This window comes from Amblyraja radiata, chromosome 20, assembly GCF_010909765.2.
Source record: "Amblyraja radiata isolate CabotCenter1 chromosome 20, sAmbRad1.1.pri, whole genome shotgun sequence".
In the NCBI taxonomy this organism is placed as follows: domain Eukaryota; kingdom Metazoa; phylum Chordata; class Chondrichthyes; order Rajiformes; family Rajidae; genus Amblyraja; species Amblyraja radiata.
Window position 1 is genome coordinate 33,339,479 of NC_045975.1, and position 25,444 is coordinate 33,364,922.

The 25,444-nt window shown below is 43.6% G+C and overlaps 1 protein-coding gene across 3 annotated transcripts in view; it reads left to right on the forward strand.

Annotated features, from left to right (window-relative positions):
- The window catches only part of prr5l (proline rich 5 like), an 85,127-nt gene that overhangs the window by 44,038 nt on the left and 15,645 nt on the right, over nt 1-25,444 (forward strand). For 2 of the 3 annotated variants that reach the window (XM_033039216.1, XM_033039217.1), the window contains 5 exons: nt 6,638-6,686; nt 12,323-12,380; nt 16,485-16,576; nt 19,753-19,893; nt 21,500-21,638. In XM_033039216.1, coding sequence (XP_032895107.1) covers nt 6,638-6,686; nt 12,323-12,380; nt 16,485-16,576; nt 19,753-19,893; nt 21,500-21,638 — 479 coding nt within the window. Of the gene's footprint in view, nt 1-6,637; nt 6,687-12,322; nt 12,381-16,484; nt 16,577-19,752; nt 19,894-21,437; nt 21,639-25,444 lie in introns of those variants that run through there. The other variant, XM_033039218.1, reaches the window with a different exon arrangement.

Consider the following 25,444-nt stretch of genomic DNA (forward strand, 5'->3'; position numbering starts at 1 on the left):
TTTAGTGTTCCTTAAATAAAGGGAGCTGACACTAGATGCAGAGAGGCCACCACAGTGCAATCAGCAGCTCTTAATGAGAAGTGGTCTTAAATCGTCTGTCTTCCAAAAATATATTTAGCTAACAAATATATCAATTCATTGTCCAGTTTTTTTTCCTTAGATTGCCCCACAAGGAATTTATTTTAAATGTGAAGGACATGAAGCTATATAAGAGGATAATTTATAGATTGGATTTGGTCATTTAGCTCCATGTGCTTGCTTCAACACTCAGTAAGATTGTGGCTTGTCTTTTAAATCAGCACCACTAACATCACATCACCTGACTCTTTTAATATCTAAAAATCCATCAATTTGCAAGCGGATAGGCCTTGGTGCAACAGATTAGACGTTGACAAGTTAATTAAGCAAAGCAGACGGGCTTGAACACAGAGAAATTATTCAGGGCCACTCCCTCTCCTGCCCTTTCCCATCAGGCAAAACGTATAGAAATTTGAAAACGCTCACCACCAAATTCTGGGACAGTTTCTTCCCAACTTGAATCATCTTACCACAACCAGAGAGCAGTGCTGAACTACTATCTATATTTTTGGTGACCCTCGGACTATCCTTGATCAGACTTTGCTAGCTTTACCTTGAACTAAACGTTATTCCCTATCACATATCCACACACTGTAAATGGATCGATTCTAATCATGTATTGTTTTCCTGCTGACTGGATAGCACGCAACAAAAGCTTTTTACTGTATCTTGGTACACGTGACAATAAATTAAATTGAACTGAATACTAAGAACGGAGATATTTTGAGAAGATGTTCAAACATTTCAGATGGTTTTGGAAGAGTTGTTTAGTTTAGAGATACAGCTCGGAAATAGGCCCTTCGGCCCACCGAGTCCGCACTGCCCAGCGATCCCCGTACACTAACAATATCCTACACACTGGGGACAATTTACAATTTTTTACCGAAGCCAATGGATCTACAAACCTGTATGTCTTTGCCGTGTGGGAGGAAACTGGAGCACCGTGGGAAAACCCACACAGCCATGGGAAGAATGTACAAATTCTATACAGGCAGCACCCGTGGTCGGGATCAAACCCAGATCTCTGGCGCTGTAAGGCAGCAAGACTGCCGCTGCATCACCGTGTCACCTAATGAGAAGAAATTGTCTTGATGAAATGGGCGGCATTTCCTTCGCTTTCCTCCCACACTCTAAAGACGTACAGGTTTGTAGGTTAATTGGCTTGGTATAAATGTAAAAGATTGTCGCTGGTGTGTGTGTAGGGTAGTATTAGTGTGCGGGGATAGCTGGTCGGTGCTGAGTCGGTGGGCCAAAGGGCCTGTTTCTGCACTGTATCTCTAAGCTAAACTAAACTAAAAAAGTCAGTTAACAACAGATGCTGAGAAAAATTATTTACACAACAAATCACTGTTTGATACTGACCCGTTTGACAGGGGAGTGAAACCAGATTCAAAAGGGGAATTTTACCGAGCATGGGGTATGAATAAAGACTTGGGCAGCTTACAGCCCAGGGGTATAAATAAAGACATATTGGATAGCTCTCTCAAGGAACTAACATATGTAAAACTGGGCCATGTTTATCCAATCCCTCAAGAAGTCCATTTAAGATAGGATTTCCCATCTACTATTGTAGTTACTTCTTCCAGCTGCCAGACAACGCAACAAATCATTTACAAAACCTTATCAGTTCAAATTTCTTCACGGTCTTAGGTACTTAAGGTCCATAATTATAGAACCCAATAACTTCCCACAACTGATATTAGTCTTTAATACATTTTAATCTTCTTACTTGTTCTCCTTTGCATCTCCTAAATAACAGAATTCCATTTGCAATTGTCCAACTTATGTGGTTAGTTCTCAGATTGAGAAAGCTTTGGAAGAACACAGACAAAGTATCCTCTAATCTCACTTATCTATGCCTGGCCCAGTTCCCTGGAAACTATTCAATGGACAATAGACAATAAGTGCAGGAGTAGGCCATTCGGCCCTTCGAGCCATTCCTATATGAGTGCCTGTCTAAGTGTCTTTTAAATGTCATGATTCTATCCATCTTTACCACTTCCTCTGCCAGTTTGTTATCTGTACACACCACCCACTGTGTGAAAAGGCTGCCCCTCAGGCCCTTATCTTTTCCCTCTCACCTTAAATCCATGACCTTTAGTTTTTGACTCACTTATCCTGGATAAAAGACTGTGGCTGTTCACCTTATCTATCCCCCTCATGATTTTATATACCTCTGTATTTTATATGCCTTATATAAGGTCACCCCTCTGATTCTTATGCTCCAGGGAAAAAGGACTTAGCCTGTCAAGCCTTTCCTTGCAATTCAAACCTCCACGCGCTGTAACTTCCTCGTGAATCTTTTTTGCCTTTTCCAGGGTAATTACATCCTTCGTATGTCATGGCGATCAGAACTGTACACAGTACTCCAAATGTGGTCTTGCCATGGTTTAGTATAACTCTAACATGATGTTCCAACTCCTGTACTCAGTGCCCTGACCAGTGAATGCAAGCATGCCAAACACCTTCGTCATCACACCGTTCACCTGTGTGGGCCAACATTTAGAAATATTTCACAGTTCATTCAATGTCACTGGATCTAAATCACTGGAACAGCACAGTGGAGGCACCTTCACCAGAAGGACAGTAGACATTCAAGTTGTCGACTCATCACCACCTCCTCAAGGGTAATTGGGGATGAGCAATAAATGCTGGTCTGATCAGCAGTGCCCACATCGTATCAATGAATACATCTTCTTCTTTCGTGTCCATCTTCCATGTTTCAAATGTTGACATCGCTGTCATCGTCCGTCCTGAAAAGAACGCAAGCTTCTGGCGATAATCAGTGGGAGCCATCACTTTCGCAATAGATGATGGTGGTAGCATCAGGATACTTCCAATTTCCAGACTTGCGATATGGACGCTTCTGCTATGGGGCCAATGAATACATAAAAGAGCCATTTTTGTAATGCAATTGTAAATGTTTATGTCTCTCACACGTTTTTCTCATTCCTTATTGCAAATATCATTCTGAGCTCCTTGCTTTGACCTTTATATCACTCTTAGCCTGCAAGATCTTTATGGCCTTTTGGACATCCTCTCCTTTGGTTTTATGTTTATCTGTCAGCTCTTGTGCTGACCTTTGTTATTTACATGTCCCCCAGTGGGTATCTTCTAGCCCTGTATTAAGCAGGGTTTCAATACACACACCTTGCATGTTTCTGCTGTTCGTACCAATAATTGAGAGCAGATTGCCACTGTCAGATTCTGTATCACCTATATCCGAAACCCAGCCTTACCAAACTGTATAATCACAGTGACTATATCAGTTTCATCATTTCATTGAATTTGAACCTGTTATAATAACTGGGCAAATGTTTCCTTACTGTTAGATTATTAGCTAAGCCTGGCTCATTACACATGGCCACGTCTGGCATGGCCTGCCCTCTTCTTTAGAACATGATGTTAACCCAGAGCATCACCCAAAGTTCATATTAGGTTCTGCCTAGTAACCGTCAACAGCAACTAAATGGGAAACCTGGATTATTTTATGCTCATCCATGTTATATCTTGTCCACTTGTAGCTTCTTAAGAATGGTACGTCGAGTGACCGTGTGCCCAACACACTCAGCATGATGTGTGGAATTTTCTGCACAACGCATTTACTTAATGGGCTTACAGTACATGTTCAAAATTAAACCAATTAAGTAGGTCAAAGTCACAGAGTCGTACAGCATAAAGCAGAGCCTTAAGCACGCTAAAGCTGGCGGCACCTGATGTAAGCCACGGGCACAACGAACCCTCGGCTCTGGAGGGCGGCGTCTTGGTGTGGGAGGCGCTAGTCACGGGGTTGGTACCTGAGTTGGTGTTTAAGGCCAGGCAACGCCCGTGACCTTGGAGGAGTAGGGAGCTGTATTGGAGAGAATAAACACGTCTAGTGCACACAACTCGTGTCCGATAAGTTTTTAGCTGGACTCCTGCGAGTCCCGCTACAAATGTTGTTTTATTCATCTGAAATGGAGAAGTAAAAAACAGAAAATGACATGCAATATCTAGGCCCCAACACCTGATTATTTTACATTATTCCTTTACTGGATGTGGCTGTTACTGCCAACTCAAGCATTTATTATCCATCCTTAGTTGGCCTGAACCGAGGAGGGAAAGAGTCAATAAATTTGAGAGTTAGTGAGATGGAGACACAGGTGTTAGAGATGGAATGAGAGGACAGGGAGACTGTTTTAGAATGGAAGATGGGAGGGGGTGGGAGGGAATAAGGGACCAATAGAAATGGAGCAAGGTGGGAAAAATGCAAGATGGTGGGAAGTGAATTGCTGAAGGCAACAGATAAAAATTCAGTAGATTGCAGTGGACAAAAAGCAGAGGCATGCCATGGAACAAACAAAACTTTCATATTTCCTTTCGATATGGAAGGAGGCCATTCAGTCCATCAATGGTAGAGTTGCTGCATTACAGCGCTTGAGCGACGGAGTCTCGGGTTCGATCCCGGCGACGGGTGCTGTCTGTACATATTATCTGAATGGTGGCCGATTAGGAAAGGGGGAGATGCAACGAGACCTGGGTGTCATGGTACACCAGTCATTAAAAGTAGGCATGCAGGTGCAGCAGGCAGTGAAGAAGGCGAATGGTATGTTAGCATTCATAGCAAAAGGATTTGAGTATAGGAGCAGGGAGGTTCTACTGCAGTTGTACAGGGTCTTGGTGAGACCACACCTGGAGTATTGTGTACAGTTTTGGTCTCCTAATCTGAGGAAGGACATTCTTGCCATAGAGGGAGTACAGAGAAGGTTCACCAGACTGATTCCTGGGATGTCAGGACTTTCATATGAAGAAAGACTGGATAGACTCGGTTTGTACTCGCTAGAATTTAGAAGATTGAGGGGGGATCTTATAGAAACTTACAAAATTCTTAAGGGGTTGGACAGGCTAGATGCAGGAAGATTGTTCCCGATGTTGGGGAAGTCCAGAACAAGGGGTCACAGTTTAAGGATAAGGGGGAAATCTTTTCGGACCGAGATGAGGAAAACATTTTTCACACAGAGAGTGGTGAATCTCTGGAATTCTCTGCCACAGAAGGTAGTTGAGGCCAGTTCATTGGCTATATTTAAGAGGGAGTTAGATGTTGCCCTTGTGGCTAAAGGGATCAGGGGGTATGGAGAGAAGGCAAGTACAGGATACTGAGTTGGATGATCAGCCATGATCATATTGAATGGCGGTGCAGGCTCGAAGGGCCGAATGGCCTACTCCTGCACCTATTTTCTATGTTTCTATGTCTGTGCTGGCTCTCAGAGCACCCACATTAATCCCAATGCTCCAAATATTTCTGTGCAACCATTTCTCTCTCACATGCCTATCAACTGGTTTTCCTGCCATTCGCCTACAGTGGGGGCAATCTACAATGGCCAGATAACGACCAGCTCATCTTTGGGATGTGGGGTGAAACCAGGGCACCCGGTAAAACACACGCAGTCACAGTAGAGCATGTGCAAACTCCACACAGACAGCATTGACTTCACACAGACAGTACTGGGGTGGGGTTGGCAGGAATGAACCTGAGTTACAGGAGCAGTGAGGCAGCATGTTGAATCATTCCGGAGATACCATGTTCACAAACTAAATATGTGAATTAACACAAGATTTTTGACTTTAACTCACTCCCAGATCCCAGTCATCTACATATAAATCTTCAACCACCCATTTTTATTTTTCTTGATATAACACCTCCTTTAGCATATGTTATGAATTAATTTCAATATGTCAAGGTAGCAATTTTTTAGAAATATTACATTACACGTGGGATGTTATTTATTCATATTGAATTATGGTCAAATACATTGTTTTCAGATGCAGTGTAATGGTCCATCTTCACTTAATTTACTATCTTTAACGCTGTATTGTCCTGTAATCGCGGGGGAGAACTTTTGGGGCATTTTAGTGCAGGAACGAAAGGGAAAGAAAAAAACAAAAAGTTGATCTGTGTGGCCCTTAATGTGATGAGTAACTTGAACCCCAGTGTGTATGACTCAAGTCAAGAGTGTTTTATTTCCACATTTCCCAGATAGAACAATGGAATTCTTACTTGCAGCAAGCAGCACAACAAAATATGTAAACATAGTACACTGTAAACAATATAATAAATGCGAAAAGAAAAGTCCAGTGTGTTTTTATATACACACACTCACATATATATATATGTATAATATACATTTGTATATATACACACACGGGCATACATATGTACACATAAAAAACAAACAAACAATAAAGGAGCTGGATTGTTGCAGCAACCTAGAGATCCAAGTTCAATTCTCGCCCTGCCATCTATGGAATTTAACATTTCATTGATAGAATATTCAAACATGAAATATTGGTGGCACTGACACATTGTAAGAGAATGTATTGAAGTGCTGGTACAATGCAGAGAAAGATGTTTACTCCATCTGTCATGCAGAAAGTATTAAATTAATTGGAGTTTGACGGGCATAGTCAGGGGAAGCTTGGTTGGTTTGATATATGTTGCTTTGACCTTTAAGCAGTAGGATGCTTTAAATCTCTCACTACATGGTTTGTCTAGTGTGGTAACTGGAATTTTTCTCCACAGACAGCTGCTGAAGAGTGAGCTGGGCCCTTTCATTACGGACTATTTCCAGGTAAATAGAAATGCATTGAAGATTGATAGCTTTCCTCATGTATCTCACTATAGCCAACTATATGTTATTTGAATCCCTCAGTTGGATTACAGTATTAACCAACTTTCACGCATTCAGAAGTCAATATTTAAAAGGACCACCCTTCTCAATATAAGTTCCAATGGTTAGCTCTCAAATTTGCATTCTCATCCCAGATTTCCTTTTGTAGTGTCAGTTTTCCGGGACACTGTATGTGGGATTGAAATTTCAGGTTTACTACTGACTGTTGACTGATATCCACTTTCCAGCTGAGTAACAAATGGCATCGTTGAACACCTCCGCTCAGTTCACTTAAACCTACCTGATCTCCCGGTTGCTAAACACTTTAACTCCCCCTCTCATTCCCACACTGACCTTTCTGCCCTGTCAGAGTGAGGCCCAGCGCAAATTGGAGGAGCAGCACCTCGTATTTTGCTTGGGCAGTTGACACCCCAGTGGTATGAATATTGACTTCTCGAACTTCAAGTAACCCTTGCTTTCCCTCTCTCTCCATTCCTCCTCCTACCTAGTTCTCCGACTGTCTGACTGTCCCCCTGATTAAATGTTATGTCTGTATGCTTCGTTGTCACCTTCTTCAAGCTAACAATGATCTATTCTACATTTTGCATGATCAACATCCCCTTTGATGTCTCATTTTCACACATTACGTGTCCTTATTTCTGTGTCCCCCTCTACCTTGACTCTCAGTCTGAAGAAGGGTCTCGACCCAAAACGCACCCATTCCTTCTATCCAGAAATGCTGCCGGTCCTACTGAGTTATTCCAGCATTTTGTGTCTATCTTCGGTGTAACCCAGCATCTGCAGTTACTTCCTGCACATGGCATCTTATTATATTCCTTGACCTTTTGCTTTTGTTGGTCCTTACTTGATTGGGACTTCCACATCTTCACCGCCAGTGTGCAAACTTAAACCTTCACCTGCTCTTAACTATCTGAATCATCTCAATAAGAATCCAACTCAAGACCTTACATAGAATGGACACTAAACGTCTGCTGAATTGTCCTGAATTGATAGCTTCTCCATAAAGTAATTGCTCCCAGTTCATCTGAAGGCAGTGCAGTGCGATTGGTGAAGGGGTCGAATGATAGGCAGAGCTGCTGGAAGGAAGACGTGGAGGCCACTGAAAATATTAACAGTGGTCTGCTCACGCTGCCAACTCTTACCACAGTGAGGGTGGAGTCCTTGCCAGTGGGGGTACAGCAGCCTGCCGCGGTCCAGGAAGAGGAAGGGAGGGGACAACCAAGACAACCCCCCTTCTACCCTGGCTTCTGCAAAACATTCAACTAACCATATTCTCAGAAGCACACCAATTACCAATTCAATAACATGCTCTGAACCAAAAATTAAAAAACAAAACATTGTAACCACTCCTCCTCTCCGATCATGTTTACAATTAAAAGCTGCTCTTGTGCATTGCAGTGCTAAAGCGGTTAGTCTTCGGCACCCGTTTAGTATGGGTCTCATCCTGTGTAGTGCAGTAGTGGCTACAGCCTGCAATGGTGGAAGCTGTGACTATTAGCGAGACTGGAAATAGACGTGGAGAAGGAGTTTAGTTTAGTTTTGTCTACTATAGAGATACAGCACAGAAACAGGCCCTTCATCCCACCGAGTCCGCGCTGACCAGCGATCCTCGTACACTAACACCTATTAAACTTGTATATCTTTGGAGTGTGGGAGGAAACCAGGGCACCTGGAGAAAACCCACGCAGGTCAAGGGGAGAACGTACAAACTCTGTACAGACAGCACCCGTAATCAGGATCAAACCCGGGTCTCCGGCGCTGTAAGGCAGCAACTCCACTGCTGCGCCACCGTGCCGCCCTGGCGCTGGAACTGTGAGTCAGCACAGATCATGTGGCTGCATGTGACCGCTGTCGTGGTCAGGGGCAAGCTTGCCCCATGAGAGGGGTCGCTTGTCAGTGAGTGAGGCACAGGGCACTTGGTGTGTCAGGTTATGTATGGAGAGGGGGCAAGCTGCTGGATTCATGAATGAGGCATGAAGCAGTTCCATCAACCTCACGATGGGCTGAAGCTGAAGGCTGTAAGGTTTGATGCTTAAAACAGATCACTTTCCAGCTATGTTCAGCTCCCAATCAGGGCCGCTTAGAAGTTTAGAAAGAGTCCACAAACTATACAATTGAAGCAATGACATACAATAGAAACAATACAATAGAAACAACGATGTCCAGTCTGATAAATATTATCAGCAGATGTAGATGAGCAACGTTGGTGTGCTTAAGGTTGGAATGTCTGAGCCAAGTGGGTGTCAGTGCAAGATGACTATTGACTAATGTTGCTGCAAGAGGTCTGGGAGTTTCTTGTGAAATTGCATCCAGTGCCTCTGAGCTTAATTCCTGATGGGTTTTTTAGGCTCGTCTGGTGGTCCTGAGGACAGGGCACATCCTTTTTCCTCTTGACCTCCAACCAATTCAGTGTCGGGAAATCTTGAGAGTGCATTCTTTCCGATTGAGGCAGAAGTCACCAATGCCCCCTGCTGCAGCCATAGTGGAGTCCTCCAGGAAGTGCAGGCTGGATTCATGTGGCAATATTGGGCCCCTGCCGAGGTGTGCACTGTACAGTTCTGTTGACTAGCAATCAATCAGGTTAGCAGCCAGCACCAAGGGATGAAGCTGATGCAGGGTAATGGGGCTTGTGTGTCTTCAGGGAGGTGTCCAATTTAGGCTTGGTATTTTTTTTAATATCCTGTTTTGGAGTTCATAGTTGGATACAAATGGGAGACAGAATAACGACATAACCTTTTGACCAAGCTTCACATTCAGAAACAATTAATTTAAATCTGTTTAACATACAGAATTTCTTTGTCTGTTGTTTGAGCAAGCACAATACGTCAATTATTCTATTGTATGGTTTGCGGACTCTCTCTAAACTAATTTGGTCCCAACGTGCCCTGTTCGTGGTCTTTGTGCTTGGCAGGGCCAACTCAAACAGTGGGATATACAGTTATATCAAAATGGCCTAAATTCACTTGTAAGCGGCACTGATTGGGAACTGCACATAGCTAGAACGTGATCTGTTTTAAGCATTATTAGATTATACTCCTGTCCCTCAAATTAAATGCTTTTAATAAATTTGTTACATATCTCTATTCTTTCCATTTCAACTGACCTATGATCACTCAAGCTTTTCCACTGTTAGCTTTTCTTTGAGGGGAAGTTTCTTCAGAAGTTAACAAAGTGCGATGCTTGAAATCTGAAATAAAACAAAATACTGGAAATAGTAGGTCTGGCCACATCTTTCATCAACCTGGAGTTAATGCTTCAGGCTGATGAAAGGTCATCTAGGGGAAATATTAACTCTTTCTCTCTGCACACATGCTGCCTGACCTGCTAAATGTTTCTGGCATTTTGTTATTTTTCTATTTATAATTTCTTCTGTAAGCTGAACTCACACATTTCTTAGTGACCCCATTTTTCACATAATTTTTGTTTCGTTTTGTTTCATTTTTTTAGTTTTAGTTTTGATTGTGTGATTGTATTCATTGGTGCTCCATTTCCTTGCCAAAGGTGAGTTTATTAACCACTGTCAATTGCCCTTAGTATGTAAGTAAGTGGTAGAATACAGCAAGGGAATTGATGGGAATGTGGTGCAACAAATTGTAATTGACATTGGATCAACATAAATAGATGCTTGATGGTCAGGACAGGCATAGTGGGCCAAAGGGCCTGTTTCTGTACTGTATGGCTCAAGATCATAGAAACATAGAAAATAGGTGCAGGAGGAGGCCATTCGGCCCTTCGAGCCAGCACCCACCATTCATTGTGATCATGGCTGATCGTCCCCTATCAATAACCCGTGCCTGCCTTCTCCCCATATCCCTTGACTCCACTAGCCCCTAGATCTAACTCCCTCTTAAATCCATCCAGTGACTTGGCCTCCACTGCCCTCTGTGGCAGGGAATTCCATAAATTCACAACTCTCTGGGTGAAAAAGTTTTTTCTCACCTCAGTCTTAAATGACCTCCCCTTTATTCTAAGACTGTGACTCCTGGTTCTGGACTCGCCCAACATTGGGAACATTTTTCCTGCATCTAGCTTGTCCAGTCCTTTTATAATTTTATATGTTTCTATAAGATCCCTCCTCATCCTTCTAAACTCCAGTGAATACAAGCCTAGTCGTTTCAATCTTTCCTCATATGACAGCCCCGCCATCCCAGGGATCAATCTCGTGAACCTACGCTGCACTGCTTCAATCACAAGCATGTCCTTCCTCAAATTAGGAGACCAAAACTGTACATAATACTCCAGATGTGATCTCACCAGAGCCCTATACAACTGCGGAATGCCTCTTGGTCTCAGTTAATTATTGTCCAATGATGTCTGATTACTGAAGGTTTGGTAACATTTTATCTCATTTATCTGTCTTAGCATCATCTTCATTGCCTCAGATTTGGCCTTTTTCCAACCTATACTTTGGTCCTTGTATTTTATATCTCGTTATCAACTCTTATCTTACCTTGATCTTCACTCTTGCTTGGAAGTTTATTTATAGGATCAGAAAGTAGTCTTGTTCACAATGCAAAAGTGGTATCACCTTTCACTATCTCCACTGATGTGTTTCAGGTGATAACATTGATTACTGTTCCATTTTGTTTTACTCATTCAGTATTGTTGCATCCTCTTCTCCCTCCATTTTCACAATCATGTGGCCTATAGTTTTACCTTGTCTGACCATTTACTTCCTGATGGGAAGACAGTTTACTGTAAATGTCAGAGGGCGGCAACTTCCTCTTGACTTGTCGCACTAATGGAAGCTGCCAATGTTTTGGCAGCAGAGTAAGTGTCAATAAAATACACTCACTTCACCTTGCTTTTGCCTCACCATTGGAGTCTCACAATGGAAATAAAGACTTGATGCTATGTAGTGCTTTTCACAACATTACGACAAAGCAGTTTATTCGCTCGTGCGTCAGACGATGTAACTCGCTGTTGGCTTCTGTCGTTGTCCAACATGTTGACAGAATTGTCGCCCGACGCGTCATAGAGTGCATCACGTCGTCGCTTCCAGGGATCGCCACGAGGAGACTTCTGTCATGACCCCTACAATGCAGTTACCTCAGAGATATAGAAACAAGGAGATGCATATGCTGGTTTACACAAAAGGACGCAACATTCTAGAGTAACTGAGCCAGTCAGGCAGCATCTTTGGAGAACATGGATAGTGACGGTTCGGATTGGGACCCGAAATGCAAAATAAGATAGCTGAAGAAGGGTCCAGACACGAAACGCCACCTATCCATGTTCTCTAGAAAAGCTGCCTGACATGCTGAGTTACTCCAATACTTTGTGTCCTTTAACCTTAGAGATATAGTCAAAATTGTGAAGTAGAGCATGTACCAGTCTGTTTGACCACTATAGAGTCCCCTGATATTAATTACAGAAATTAAAGCAATTACCATTTAATCTGGTTTATTGATATTTAATTGCCATTGGCCAGGTCACTGGGACAATTTCACTGTTCTCGTTCAAATAAATGATATGTAACTTCCATAAGTCGTATGCAAAATAATCTTTTATCTCGTTGCAGAAATGTGTCATATGCGCTTTAATTTTAATGTACTCTTCATTTTGTTTCACGGCAGAACCATCTTCTTTCGAAAGGCCTGATTTTGATGGAAGAAAAGATGCGGGTGTGTGAAGGTCAGTACGGTGTCAGTGAGAGGGCAGGGACTGAGGGCTCAGATCTGAAGATGAAGTGAAATTGACATCAATAGAACCAAGCTTCAGAAGTGGAGCTCTGCATGCTTCTAAAACTACGTTGAGATTTTAGCCCATGTGACAGAGGACACATTTCAGCCTGCTATACTTTCTTAGTTCCAAGCCATATGAATTGATCTTGGACTGAATGCAAAGCCATTATATGTACTGTAACTAGCTGAGAATTCCATTACTTTGAGCTTTGACGTAATGCCATTACTTTGCTGTTCTTTTATCATTGCTTAAATCAAATCATTGGATAATCTAATTCTCTCTGTGTTAATTATATCTTTCATAACCAGTAGACTATGTTCCATTCATTTCTGTCTGAATGAAGCTGCACAAGGTTCCAATTAAACTACTAATGTTACTCTGCTTGATAAACAATACTCAATAGGGGATGCGCAGTAGATGTATATGTGTACAGGTTTTGACTCGAGAGGCTATGTGCTGCATTTTGAGGACAACACTTAGCCTCTCGAGTCAGAGTTAAGGGGTTAGCTTCTCGAGTCAAAGCTAAGGATGTGGTGGCTTTGACTCAAGAGGCTAAGTGCTGTCTTTTGATGCTAAGGTGTTGAGGCTTTGCCTCGAGAGGCTTTGGCAAGGAGGCTATCCAAAGGACGATGGCAAGATAACATTAGCTCTTTTAGTTTGTTTAGTTTAGAGATACAGCACGGAAAAAGACCCTTCAGCCCACCGAGACTGTGCCAACCAGCAACCCCCTCACACTAACACTACTCTACTCACTAAGGACAATTTATTAAGCCAATTAACCTACAAATCTGAATGTCTTTGGAGTGTGAAAGCGAACCGAAGCACCAGGGGAAACCCACGTGGTCACAGGGAGAACGCACAAACTCCATACAGACAGCACCCAGAGTCAGGATCAAACCCGGGTCTCTGGTGCTGTAAGGCTGCAACTCTACCGCTGCGCCACTGTGCCGTTTTGTTCTTGCGACTTTCTTCTTAAGACCAAGTGCAGGCGGAAAGGCAGTTAGGGCACTGGTATGCCCCCTCCAGCAGGATGTGGGAAGTCGGGGAAACCTCCAGTGTTCCTGAGGACTACAACTGTGGGAAGTGCGTTCACCTGCAGCCCCTGACTGACCCAGGGAGGGAGGGAACTGGATCTGTGGTTGAACAATGTCACGGTCGTTAGGGGAATGAGAGTGCCATAGATAGGAGTTATAGTGAGGTGGTCACTCTGAAGGTGCAGGCGGAAAGCAGATGGGTGACCACCATGAAGGATAAAGAGAGTAGGCAGGGAATCTCCTGTGGCCATTCCCCTCCAAACCACAAACACCCCTTTGGATACTATTGGGGTGTTGGGGTCACTGTGCAGCAGAAAGCAGCAGCAGACCAGTCTGTGGCACCGAGTGTGGGGGGGAGGGTCTGGTGATCAGGTACATCAGGGTAGGATGAAGCCATACAGGCCTATAGTGATTAGGAAGGAACTGCAGATGCTGGAAAATCGAAGGTACACATAAATGCTGGAGAAACTCAGCGGGTGCAGCAGCATCTATGGAGCGAAGGAAATAGGCAACGTTTCGGGCCGAACCCCTTCTTCAGACTGATCGGGGGTGGGGGGGCAGGGAGAAGAAATGAAAAAGGAGGAGGAGCCCGAAGGCTGGGGGATGGGAGGAGACAGCAGGAGGGCTGAGGAAGGGGAGGAGACAGCAAGGACTAACAAAATTGGGAGAATTCATTGAGAATTCTATAGTGATAGAAGGCTCTATAGAGGGGGGACAGACAGTGGCTGCAAATGGGACTCTAGAAAGGTGTGTTGCCTCCCTAGTGCCAAGGTACAGGATGTCTTGAAGTGGCTGTAGAACATCGTCAAAGGGATGGGTGAGCAGCCAGAAATTGTGGTTAGGCTGAGACATTTTTCTTTAGTGCAGATGTTATTGAGTTGTATAAGATCATGGATAATTTGAATGCTCACACTCTTTTTCCCAGGGTAGAGGATTCTAAATCTAGAGGGCATAGGTGAAGGTGAGAGGGGAGATAATTAAGACAGGCCGCAGGGGCAACTTGTTTTACTCAGAGGGTAGTCCATATCTGGAAAGCGCTGCCAAATTAGGCGACAGAAGTCAATACGATTACGACTTTTAAACGATATATGTATAGAGGTGGTTTAGAGGGCTATGGGGCAAATACAGGCAAATGAGACTTGCATAATATGGTCGGCATGCATAAGGTGAGCCGAGGGGCCTGTTTCTGTGCTGAACTGCACTATAACTTGTGCTTATGTAAAACGAGATTGCTAAATATTTAACTTACTGCCATTCAATGCAAAACATCCAGCAGCCGTTGTGTCTCACAAAATTTCATCTCCTGTCACTTTAAGTGAGTTGAAGACAAATATTAAGAGCGTCCAAGTTTTAACTGTGTATTGAATTTAACTTAAGTTCCAGACATCAGATGTCAAGACATGTCTTCCTTAATTAGCTCCAGCAGTCATGCAACTCGGAGAGACAGCAATAGGATTCAGGCAGAGGTCTAGCCACATGAACCCAGATGGCAAATGTCTTTAAGCCTCAATTACAAGGTCCAGACTTCGCTTTGATATCAGAGAGATGGCGACTTGCCTTTTGCTGGGGTTGTGGTCAGAGCACAGTGCAGTGCAACTAATGTATCAATCCCCTTCTTTTCATTCTGATCTTTATAATTGGAGGGTTACAAATTTGTAAAAGACTGGGCATCCATTAGAATCAAACATTGGCTGAAACACCAGAAGAATTTATCCGCGCATCTCCAGTTTCAATTTACTAACTCAAATATTTGATGAATGTATTGTCAGTCGGGTTAGTGCACATATTGACCACAAACACTGTTACTTTTGCGCATAAATCCTTTTAACTGTGTTCAGTTCCAATCCACCACCTAATGTCGTCTTCTCATTGAGTGAACCATAGGTTTAGGCTAGTCTCAAGTTTCTTTTATAGTTTAGTTTAGAGGTACAGTGTGGGAACAGGCCTCTCGTCCCACCGAGTCCACGGCAGCCAGTGATCACCTCCCTACACTAACATTATCCTACACACTAGGGACAATTTACAGAAGCCAATTAACCTGCAAACCTGCACGTCTTTGGATTGTGGGAAGAATCCGGAGCACCCAGGGAAAGCCCACAAAGTCAACGGGAGAACGTGGAAACTCCGCACAGACAACACCCATAGTCAGGATCGAACCCGGGTCTCTGCCGATGTAAAGTTGCCACTCTACCACTGCGCCGCCCACTCATGTACAGAAATTCACAGTATAGTTTAGAGATACAGCATGGAAACAGGCACTTCGGCCCACCGGGTCCACACCGCACATTAACACACACTAGAGACAATTTACACTTATACCAAATATACAAACCCAAGCTAATTAACCTACAAACCTGTACGGGTTTGGAGTGTGGGAGGAAACCGAAGATCTCGGAGAAAACCCACGCGGTCAAGGGGAGATTGTACAAGCTCTGTATAGACGGCACCTGTAGTCGGGATCGAACCCGGGTCCCTGGTGCTGCAAGCGCAGTAAGGCAGCAACTCTACCGCTGCGCCACTGTGCTGCCCTCATTCACAGTGAAAAGTGATCAGATCAATTACTTTGGCCAAGGTACACAAAATTGCTGGGGAAACTCAGCGGGTGCAGCAGCATCTATGGAGCGAAGGAAATAGGCGACGTTTCGGGCCGAAACCCTTCTTCAGACAATTACTTTGGCCATGTTGATTGATGGATAAAGTTGGCCAGGTAGATTTAAACTATTCTTCTTTGAAAACATTCTGAGTGATATTTTGCAAACAGAGTCACAATTTAACTTTTCACTCAGCACTCGCAGAGCCTTAGCCCAGATCTGTGTAATGACTCACCCAACATTCAGCTGAAGTCTAGTTAATTGAGAAATATAACAAAATGTTACATTCTTCAACACTAACATTCTTCATCTAGAACGACATGGTACATAGAACTAGTTGAATAAAGTTGACCTTAATGAGTTTCCATTGGACAACTTCTACCACTCCAAAGTGACAATCCCAGCCCTGTCTCTTTTTTTGTTCTCAGGTGAAAATATTTTGGAAGTTTTAACGAGAATTTGGGATAATTTCTTCACTGAAATCCTACCCATGCTGCAGGCCATTTTTCACCCCGTACAGGTAAGGAGTGAGCACAGATGAGTCAAAGATTAATGTGAAGGTTTGGTTGAGGAATGGTGAGATTGTGATCCAGAGGCAACACCAGTGTGTGCTATAGTTTTATATGGACGTATATCCATAGATAGGTGCACATGTACATTTTGTGTGTGCATGTATGTACACATATGTGTGCAAGTAAGTGTTCAGCCTACCGTGGATGGAACTCCAGAGACCTGGTTACCTCCAACTAAGTAGTCAAGCAGCAGTCCTCCGATAACGTGAACGGTTATACAACTCAGAGCCCAACGTCTGAGCCATTTTCAACACTTTGATACAAAAGGCACTCCCCGACTTAAGTAATAGGTGACTTGCTTAATCTCCAGTTGACGTGGCTGTTGTTGCGGCTCATATTGTAGCCCCTGGCCAATAGCACTTTCTTCAGGCTGCCGCCACCGACAGGAGCCTTTCAGTCACCGTGGGGCTTCCTCCCCTCTCATCAGCTGCTGCTTCGTCCTGTCGGCCGTCACTTTGTCCGCATCACCCTCAACCTCCCTGGTAGTTCCCAACATCTTTCTTCATTACAGTAGGCAAGCCACATCATTTGCATGGCTGACACCAGACCCCTGAAATAAACTGTGCATGTGGGAAAAGATTATCAGGCAGAGATAAAGATTCAAGGATGTGCTTCCTCATTGAAGAAATGCATCATCCCACCTGACCCCTGGGGATTCTCTGGCCCCTGTCCACTCGGGATGAAGAAGAAGCTCTCAGGACAGTATTGAGAAGCTCGAGGCGATGGATCAGGAGCATGCAGAAGCTCACTTACACAGTTAAAGGAGAGAACCTGTGTAGGAAAGGATTGCAGATGCTGATTTACACCAGAGATAGATACAAAATGCTGGAGGAACTCAGCGGGACAGGCAGCATCTCTAGACAGAAGGAATGGGTGACGTTTTGGGTCGAGACCCTTCATCAGACTCGCTCCCAAACCACCTGCCTGCCCACCCCCTTCAGCCACCACCCACCCCTTCTGAGGAAGAGTGTGCACTTCCCACCTTGGCCTCAGCACTTCACAAAACTAGACGGGAACACAAAGAGCCACAAGAAGAAGAAGAATTGTGTGTCTATGTCTTATTTGCCTGTGGTGACCATACATAATTAATAACTGACTCCCACTGGTCAAATGCATAAATAAACAAAGGCGATTTGAGATCCAATTTAGCCCAATGTGATCCGAGTTTAGAGCAGCCATTTTTTTGACTGAGTATAATTTAAGAAAATATCCCAGTACTAATATCATACGTAAATGGTGACTGCTTTTATTGTGCATGGCAGACAACCATGGGTTTAGTAGGAAAGTTATGCAGGAAGGGAAGTGCATGTGAGTCAGTTTAACAAGAATCAGCGTCACATTTCCAGGGCAATTTCTAAGACTTGTGGAGAACATAAAATGCTAGAATCATTCAGCAGGGCAGACAGTATCTATGGAGGACATGGATAGGCAATGTTTAGTGTTGGGAACACTTCTTCAGACGGCTTTCTCTGTCTCTCAAAGGTCCCGACCCAAAATGTCACCAACCCATGTCATCCAGAGATGCAGCCTGACTGCTGAGTTACTCCAGCGCTTTGTGTTCTTTGCAAGATTCCTGCATCTGCAGTTCCTTGTACTTACATCCTGTGTTCAGTCTTTGGTACCTGTAAAATATTTGTAAACCTGCACTAATTTCCAGCAGCCTACGGAGACGTTCCTGGACCTCAGCTTGTAGAAATAGTGATCTAGAGTGAATAGTGTGAGAAATCCAACATGGTGTTCTCACACTAGGAGCACAGAATGGGACTAATATAGCCTCTGCAAAACCACGCAGGTGCTGGAAACTATAGCCGGTGCAGCTGGACTGATTGTCACATTTTTGTCACACTTTTTTTTAACTTCTCTTGTCATTTGTTTTCGAAAGTGCTGACCACCAGTTTGATTGTGCAGTCTTGACACCAGGTACATTCTTTTAAAACAAAACTGCCTGAAAACTATTTTCACCCACTCTTCCGAAATTAGGCTTTCATAAAATAAACCATGTATTAAATTACACTTAACAGTAATACAACTGAACGTACTTTCTGTTTTGCATCATTACGTAGCTTGTTTCTGGAAATAATTTGGAAGTTCCTAAAATTCTGGGCTATGAAGTGTTCATTTTCCCCAGTTTTGATGCTGTCAGCTACTACTACCCTGTGCATTAATGTGACACCATGTTACTCCTCACAAGTCTATTGTCTATTTCAGGGTATATGGGGAAAAGGCAGGAACGGGGTACTGATTGGGGATGATCAGCCATGATCACGTTGAATGGCGGTGCTGGCTCGAAGGGCCGAATGGCCTACTCCTGCACCTATTGTCTATTGTCTAATCAATTTAGTTTCAGTGTATTTGAAGCAGAATTGCTATTATTGTAAACTTTTTTTTTAAACATCAAATACTGGGAATCTGAAATTGAAACAGAAAATGCTGGAAGCAGTTAGCAGGTCAGGAAGCATCTGTGGAAAGAGAAACTTGAGTTAACATTTCAAGTCCAAGATTCTTCATCAGAAATGGGTAAGAGAGGAAACAAATTAATTTTCAGTTACAGAGATGGTTGTGATGGAGGAGTGGGGAGACAGGGCTGGTGGAGGGGGGGGGGGGATATGTAGAACATATTCCCCATAGCTGGGGAGGGGAATATGTAGAACAAAGAACATATCTCTGGTAGGGCAAACCAAAAGGATGAGGTGGCAATTGGAAGCACACAATACTTCTTTATCTGTATTATATTTTGATCATAGCATGGTAGTCAGAATGCCCAACAGGTTAATTGGCTTGGTGTAAATGTAAAAATTGTCTCTAGTGGGTGGGGTGTAGGATACTGTTAATAAGCTGGGATCGCTGGTCGGCGCGGACCCGGTGAGCCAAAGGGCCTGTTACCGTGCTGTATCTCTAAACTAAACTAAACAGGACAGGCTGTACCAATATAGAGAGAGCTATTATTAATACACTCACAAATAATTCACACGCTACAACCAGAGGTGATAATGTGTGTTAAACATTTGTACAATGCCAGTGACAAAATAATGTCTGGCCTAAAATGAGAAATAACCTGGTGTGACAGAGGAGGCCCTTGAGAAAACTTACAGCAATTAACTGGGATGCTTGATCCTTCTGCCAGGGGCAAGAACTAAACATTCGTCAGATGGCTTTGCTTGGATTCCGAGATCTAGTACTGCTGAAGGCTAATCTGGAGCAGGTGCTACACCAACATCATGCTGACATGCCTCCATCCATCACACAGATGTTACTCGTGCTTCAGGTAAGGGACTTGATGTAGTCTCCTATTGTTTAAATGGGTTAAAGCATGCACTTCCTTTCAGGTTAGGTTTGAGTTTATTGCCACATGCACTAGGTACAGTGAACAGCTTTCTTTTGCATACTATCCAATTAAATCAGCTACTACATATAGATACAATCGAGCTAAACTCAAGTACAAGTGGAGCAAATGGAAAGAAACATAGTGCAGAACAATGTAGCGTAACAATTCCAAAAACAAAGTGCAATGTCCATTATAAGTGAAAGGAGAAATGGACACCAAAATGTAGCAGTTACTCTGGGGTACACCATTTCTGTAATGCATGGTCTCCAAATCTGATTCAGTCACTCACTCATGCCCATGGCTTTCTATATCCCATATATGTCTTTTTTATTATAATCTTCAGCTCCTTGGTGTGATGCAGCTTCAAACTTACTAAACCAACTCTGCTCGCCAACATAACCTTTCATTTTTAACATGGAAGTCAATGGGAAGCCAAACCTAATCTTGCCTTCTTCTCTGACACACGCTCTCACAGAGTCATGCACATGTTCACATGCCTAAAGATACACTCATAAGTATTCATTCATAAGCGCACTTACTGTATGCACATACAGCACAAACATACGCACACATACAGAAAAACACACACATCAACACACACGAACAGTCACTCATGTACGTGCACATTCAAAAGCACCTAAACACACAATGGACACACAGACAAGCTTACTTACAAGTGAATTAGTAACTACGGCAACAGCACAACTCTTTTTAAACTGATATAAACACGCAGCTGGCAAACAGAAAATAACACCTATTACTATATCATTTAATGCAACTAATATATCATTTTAACACATCATTTAAGGAGCGAATTATACCTCTAAGTTTCGATTTGAAGGGAATTAAAAGATAGCACCTGCCCAAAAGCAGGCATTTCTAAGTAACTAAGAGGGTTACTGTAAATAATTTTGGACAGTACTGTATGGAGGGGATGAACTTTCCCACAGAACGTGGCTGAAACTGAGAGATTTGCAGTAGGAAAGCACCCACAGAAGAATGGATGAAAAACATGCAGGATCATTACCCTAATGCATTCTGCTTCAGAGCAACAGGTCAAATCTTGCAAATTTTATGAAACAACGCCAAAAGTGCTGGAAATGCTCAGCTGGTCGGGCGCACCATGTGTGGTGCTTGCTTTAGGCTGGACCAGGCCGTGTCCCTGCTCCATGGGCTCAGTAACACATCAGCAGAGGCGTTGGTCTCAGCCGGCACATGAAGTGAGCTCACTCCCCCTGCAGACGTCCAGTGTAACCCTTGGTAGTTTGACCTATTCTCTAATTTTACAGAGCAATCTATTGTACCGCTTCATGTGCAAGCAGTTATGCCAAAGTAAAATTGATTGGTAACGCATGAAAATAAAATACTGAAGTTGGTGAATATTTTAAATGCAGGGTCTTTGACCAGAAGAATTAACTGTTTCTCTTTCCACAGACACTGCCTCATCTGCTGAGTATTTCCAATGTTTTCTGTTCTAATTTCAGATTTTCAGCATCTTCAATTTTTTATGACTTTCTTGTACATTTGCTGATGCTTTTTCTGCCAGGGTGCTCATGAGCCTAAAGGACCAACTGAGGAATACATTCAGCTGGAGCGTTTGGTAGAGTTGGCGGTCTCCCCGTATCTGGGCTTGTATGGATTTCTCCCCAGGGACAGGAACACCACGAACCCTGTCTACTTTCTTGGTACGTCAATTCCTTCTGTAATATGCTGGAGAGACACGAGAGAGGGCCGATATTCTTTGGCAGTTTTTAATATCCTTGGCAGCTGCAAATGAGCCTGGGATGGCGGGACTGTCATATGAGGAAAGATTGAAAAGACTAGGCTTGTATTCACAGGAGTTTAGAAGGATCTTATAGAACCATATAAAATTATAAAGGGACTGGACAAGCTAGATGCAGGAAAAATGTTCCCAATGTTGGGCAAGTCCAGAACCAGGGGCCACAGTCTTAGAATAAAGGGGAGGCCATTTAAGACTGAGGTGAGAAAAAAAAATTTCACCCAGAGAGTTGTGGAATTCCCTGCCACAGAAGGCAGTGGAGGCCAAATCACTGGATGGATTTAAGAGAGAGTTAGATAGAGCTCTAGTGGCTAGTGGAATCAAGGGATATGGGGATAAGGCAGGTATGGGTTATTGATTGGGGACGATCAGCCATGATCACAATGAATGGCGGTGCTAGCTCGAAGGGCCGAATGGCCTCCTCCTGCACCTATGTTTCTATGTTTCTCTATGGTCACTCACGGTGGCGCAGTGGTAAAGTTGCTGCCTTAGAGCGCTTGCAGCACCGGACACCCGGGTTCAATCCCGACTACGGGTGCTGTCTGTACGGAGTTTGTACGTTCTCACCGTGACCTGCATGGGTTTTCTCCGAGATCTTTGGTTTCCTCCCACACTCCAAAGACGTACAGGTTTTTAGGTAAATTGGCTTGGTAAATGTAAAAATTGTCCCTAGTGTGTAGGATAATGTTAATGTGTGGGGATCTCTGGTTGGCACGGACCCGGTGGGCCGAAGGGCCTGTTTCCACGCTGTATCACTAAACTAAACTAAACCTTTGCTCAGTTACCCCATCTCAGTCTGAAGAAGGGTCTCTACCCGAAACGTCACCTATTCCTTTTCTCCAGAGATGTTGCCTGACCCGCTGAGTTTCTCCAGGTTTTTGTGTCTATTTACCTCATCTCCAATATCGTTTCTAAGGGATGTTTTTCTAAAAAAAGGTTTTTACTTAAAAACTTATTGCAGATGCTGGAAATCTAAAATCAAACAGGATGTGCTGGAAATGTCCAGTAATTTCAGGCAGCATTGGTGGAGAGGGAAATGACTGTGTGGAATAAATCTGGGACATTTCAGCTTTCCGAAATTATTTCACAAAGTCATTAATTTCCAATGGAAAGATTAGATAGATGTAAACCAATCAACCCACTTTACGAATCGCACAAGTTAAAATGACCCCCACTGATTGCAAAATGGATTGTTAATGGATGTATGATTATATTATATGATTATATTGTTTTCAAGGTTTCAAGGTCAGTTTATTGTCACATGTACCAATTAAGCAACAGTGAAATTTGAGTTACATACAGCCATACTAAGTGAAAAGCAACACAACCACTCAAAAGTTAACATAAACATCCACCACAGTGGATTCCACATTCCTCACTGTGATGGAAGGCAATAGAGTTCAATCTTCCTCCACTTTGTTCTCCCACGGTCGGGGCAGTCAAACCATCCACAGTCGGGGCGATCAAAGCCCCGGCAGCCGATGACCGAAGCCCCCGTCGGGGTGATCGAAACTCCCACGTCGGGGCGGGTGAAACTCTCTCCGTGGCATGGAGCTCCGGAATCGGCCTCTTCTTACCAGAGACCGTGGGCTTCACGATGTTAAAGTTCACAGCCCCCGCGGTTGGAGCTTCGATCCCCGGCAAAGGGATCGCAAGCTCCACGGTGTTAAAGTCCTGCGACTCCCGCCACTTGGAGCGCCGGGTCGGTCTCCAGGAAAGGCCGCAGTGGGGATGGAGATACGAAACGGAAATAAATCGCATCTCCGTCCAGGTAAGAGATTGGAAAAAGGTTTCCCCCAACCCCCACCCCCCACATAAAACAAACCAAGGAACACTAAAACATACTTTTAATACATACTAAAAATAACAGAAGAAAGGACAGACAGACTGTTGGCGAGGCAGCCACTGCTAGTTGTAAACAAAAGGGGTACAATAATTTCTGGAGTAATGTAATACAAAAAAACCTAATTTCTCTTGGACTCTCACACAAAGGCACCTTTGGCCCTTCCCGGTAGACATGTACGCGTTCCCTGGTAAAACAGGGACATTCGTTTAGAGATACGGCATGGAAACAGATCCTTTGACCCACGGATTCTCTGCCGACCAGCAATCCCCGTACACTAGTTCTATCCTACACACTCAGGACAATTTTGCAGAAGCCAATTAACCTACAAAGCTGTATGTCTTTAGAATGTGTGAAGAAACCAGGAATACTCACACGGTCACAGGGACAACATACAAACTCCATACAGACAGCACCCGTAGTCAGGATCGAACCCGGGTCTCTGGCACTGTAAGGCAGCAGCTCTATCGTTGTGCCACTGTGACATGGGCAGGAACCTTCCCCAACACCCAATCCATAATTGGAGGCCAGCAAACTGACAAAGTGGCCCCTTTGATACTGATCAGCCTGGTAATCATCTTTGCCTTATGCACCTCCTCTTAACCTACCTGATCTCCCAGTTGCACAGCACTTTAACTCCCTCTCCCATTCCCAATATGACCTTTCTGTCCTGGGCCCCCTCCATTGTTAGAGTGAGGCCCAGCGCAAATTGGAGGAGCAGCACCTCATATTTCGCTTGGGTCGCTCACATCCCAGCGGTATGAACATTGACTTCTCTAACTTCAAATAGCCCTTGCTTTCCCTCTCTCTCCATCCCCTCCCCCTTCCCAGTTCTCCCACCAGTGTTACGGTCTCCGACTACATTGTATCTCTGTCCCGCCCACTCCCCTGACATCAGTCCGAAGGAGGGTCTCGACCCGAAACGTTACCCAATCCTTCTCCTCAGAGATGCTGCATGTCCCGCTGAGTTATTCCAGCATTTTGTGTCTATCATGTTCTCCTTATGCTGGGCAGGTAGGAAGGAAGGAGCAGGATCCTGGTTTAAATATGAACAATTATTAATTGCAAAAAATAAGGATGCCATCGTGCCCAATAGAAGAGCTCCCCCATCAGTTCCATTCCCCCCCACATCCTAATGGAGTCCCACTGACATTATCAACAGTAATCGAATAATAATCTTAACCCAGTCTGGTGCCAAGATGCATTATTGGGAAATGGCAACAACAAAAAATAATTACATTTTTTCACTTTGATTTACCACTTTTGGAATACGAGCCAATCCTTTTAGGATGAGATAAGATATTGTAATGGTTAGAAGCCAGATGAATGAGATAAGAGGTAGATTTTTTCATTCTTTGAGTGCTAAATCTTTGGAGTTGACTGTGCCCATGGTCAGTTACTGAGACCATTCAAATCAGAGATCAATAACTTTCCAGATATTAAAGGAATCAAGGGAAATGCATGGCTTGACACTCTAATGGAAGAAGCTTCCTTTCATCTCAGTCCTAAACCCAATCCTAATCACCTCAAATGCCCCGTTGTTCTTGAGTTGCAGCCAGCGGCAGAAAAATGAGTTAATTGAAGAATTAATCTCATTCATCTGGGTTCTATCCATTACATCTCCAGCCCCTTACACCCTAACAAAAAAAGAATTTGTGTAGGTATAGTAAATGGATAAATGATTCTTTATGTCCATGTGGACTCAACAAGTTTCCATGCTGCATAACTCTACAACTCTCCCCTCATCAATTCTACCAAGGAAGCATTGGTAATTTTCAGGAACCTTGAATCACCTTTACCAATAAAATGTATGTTTGCACTCCCTTCCCAAACCTCCTGAGTTTACCTAAAGTGCACCGTTCAGAAAA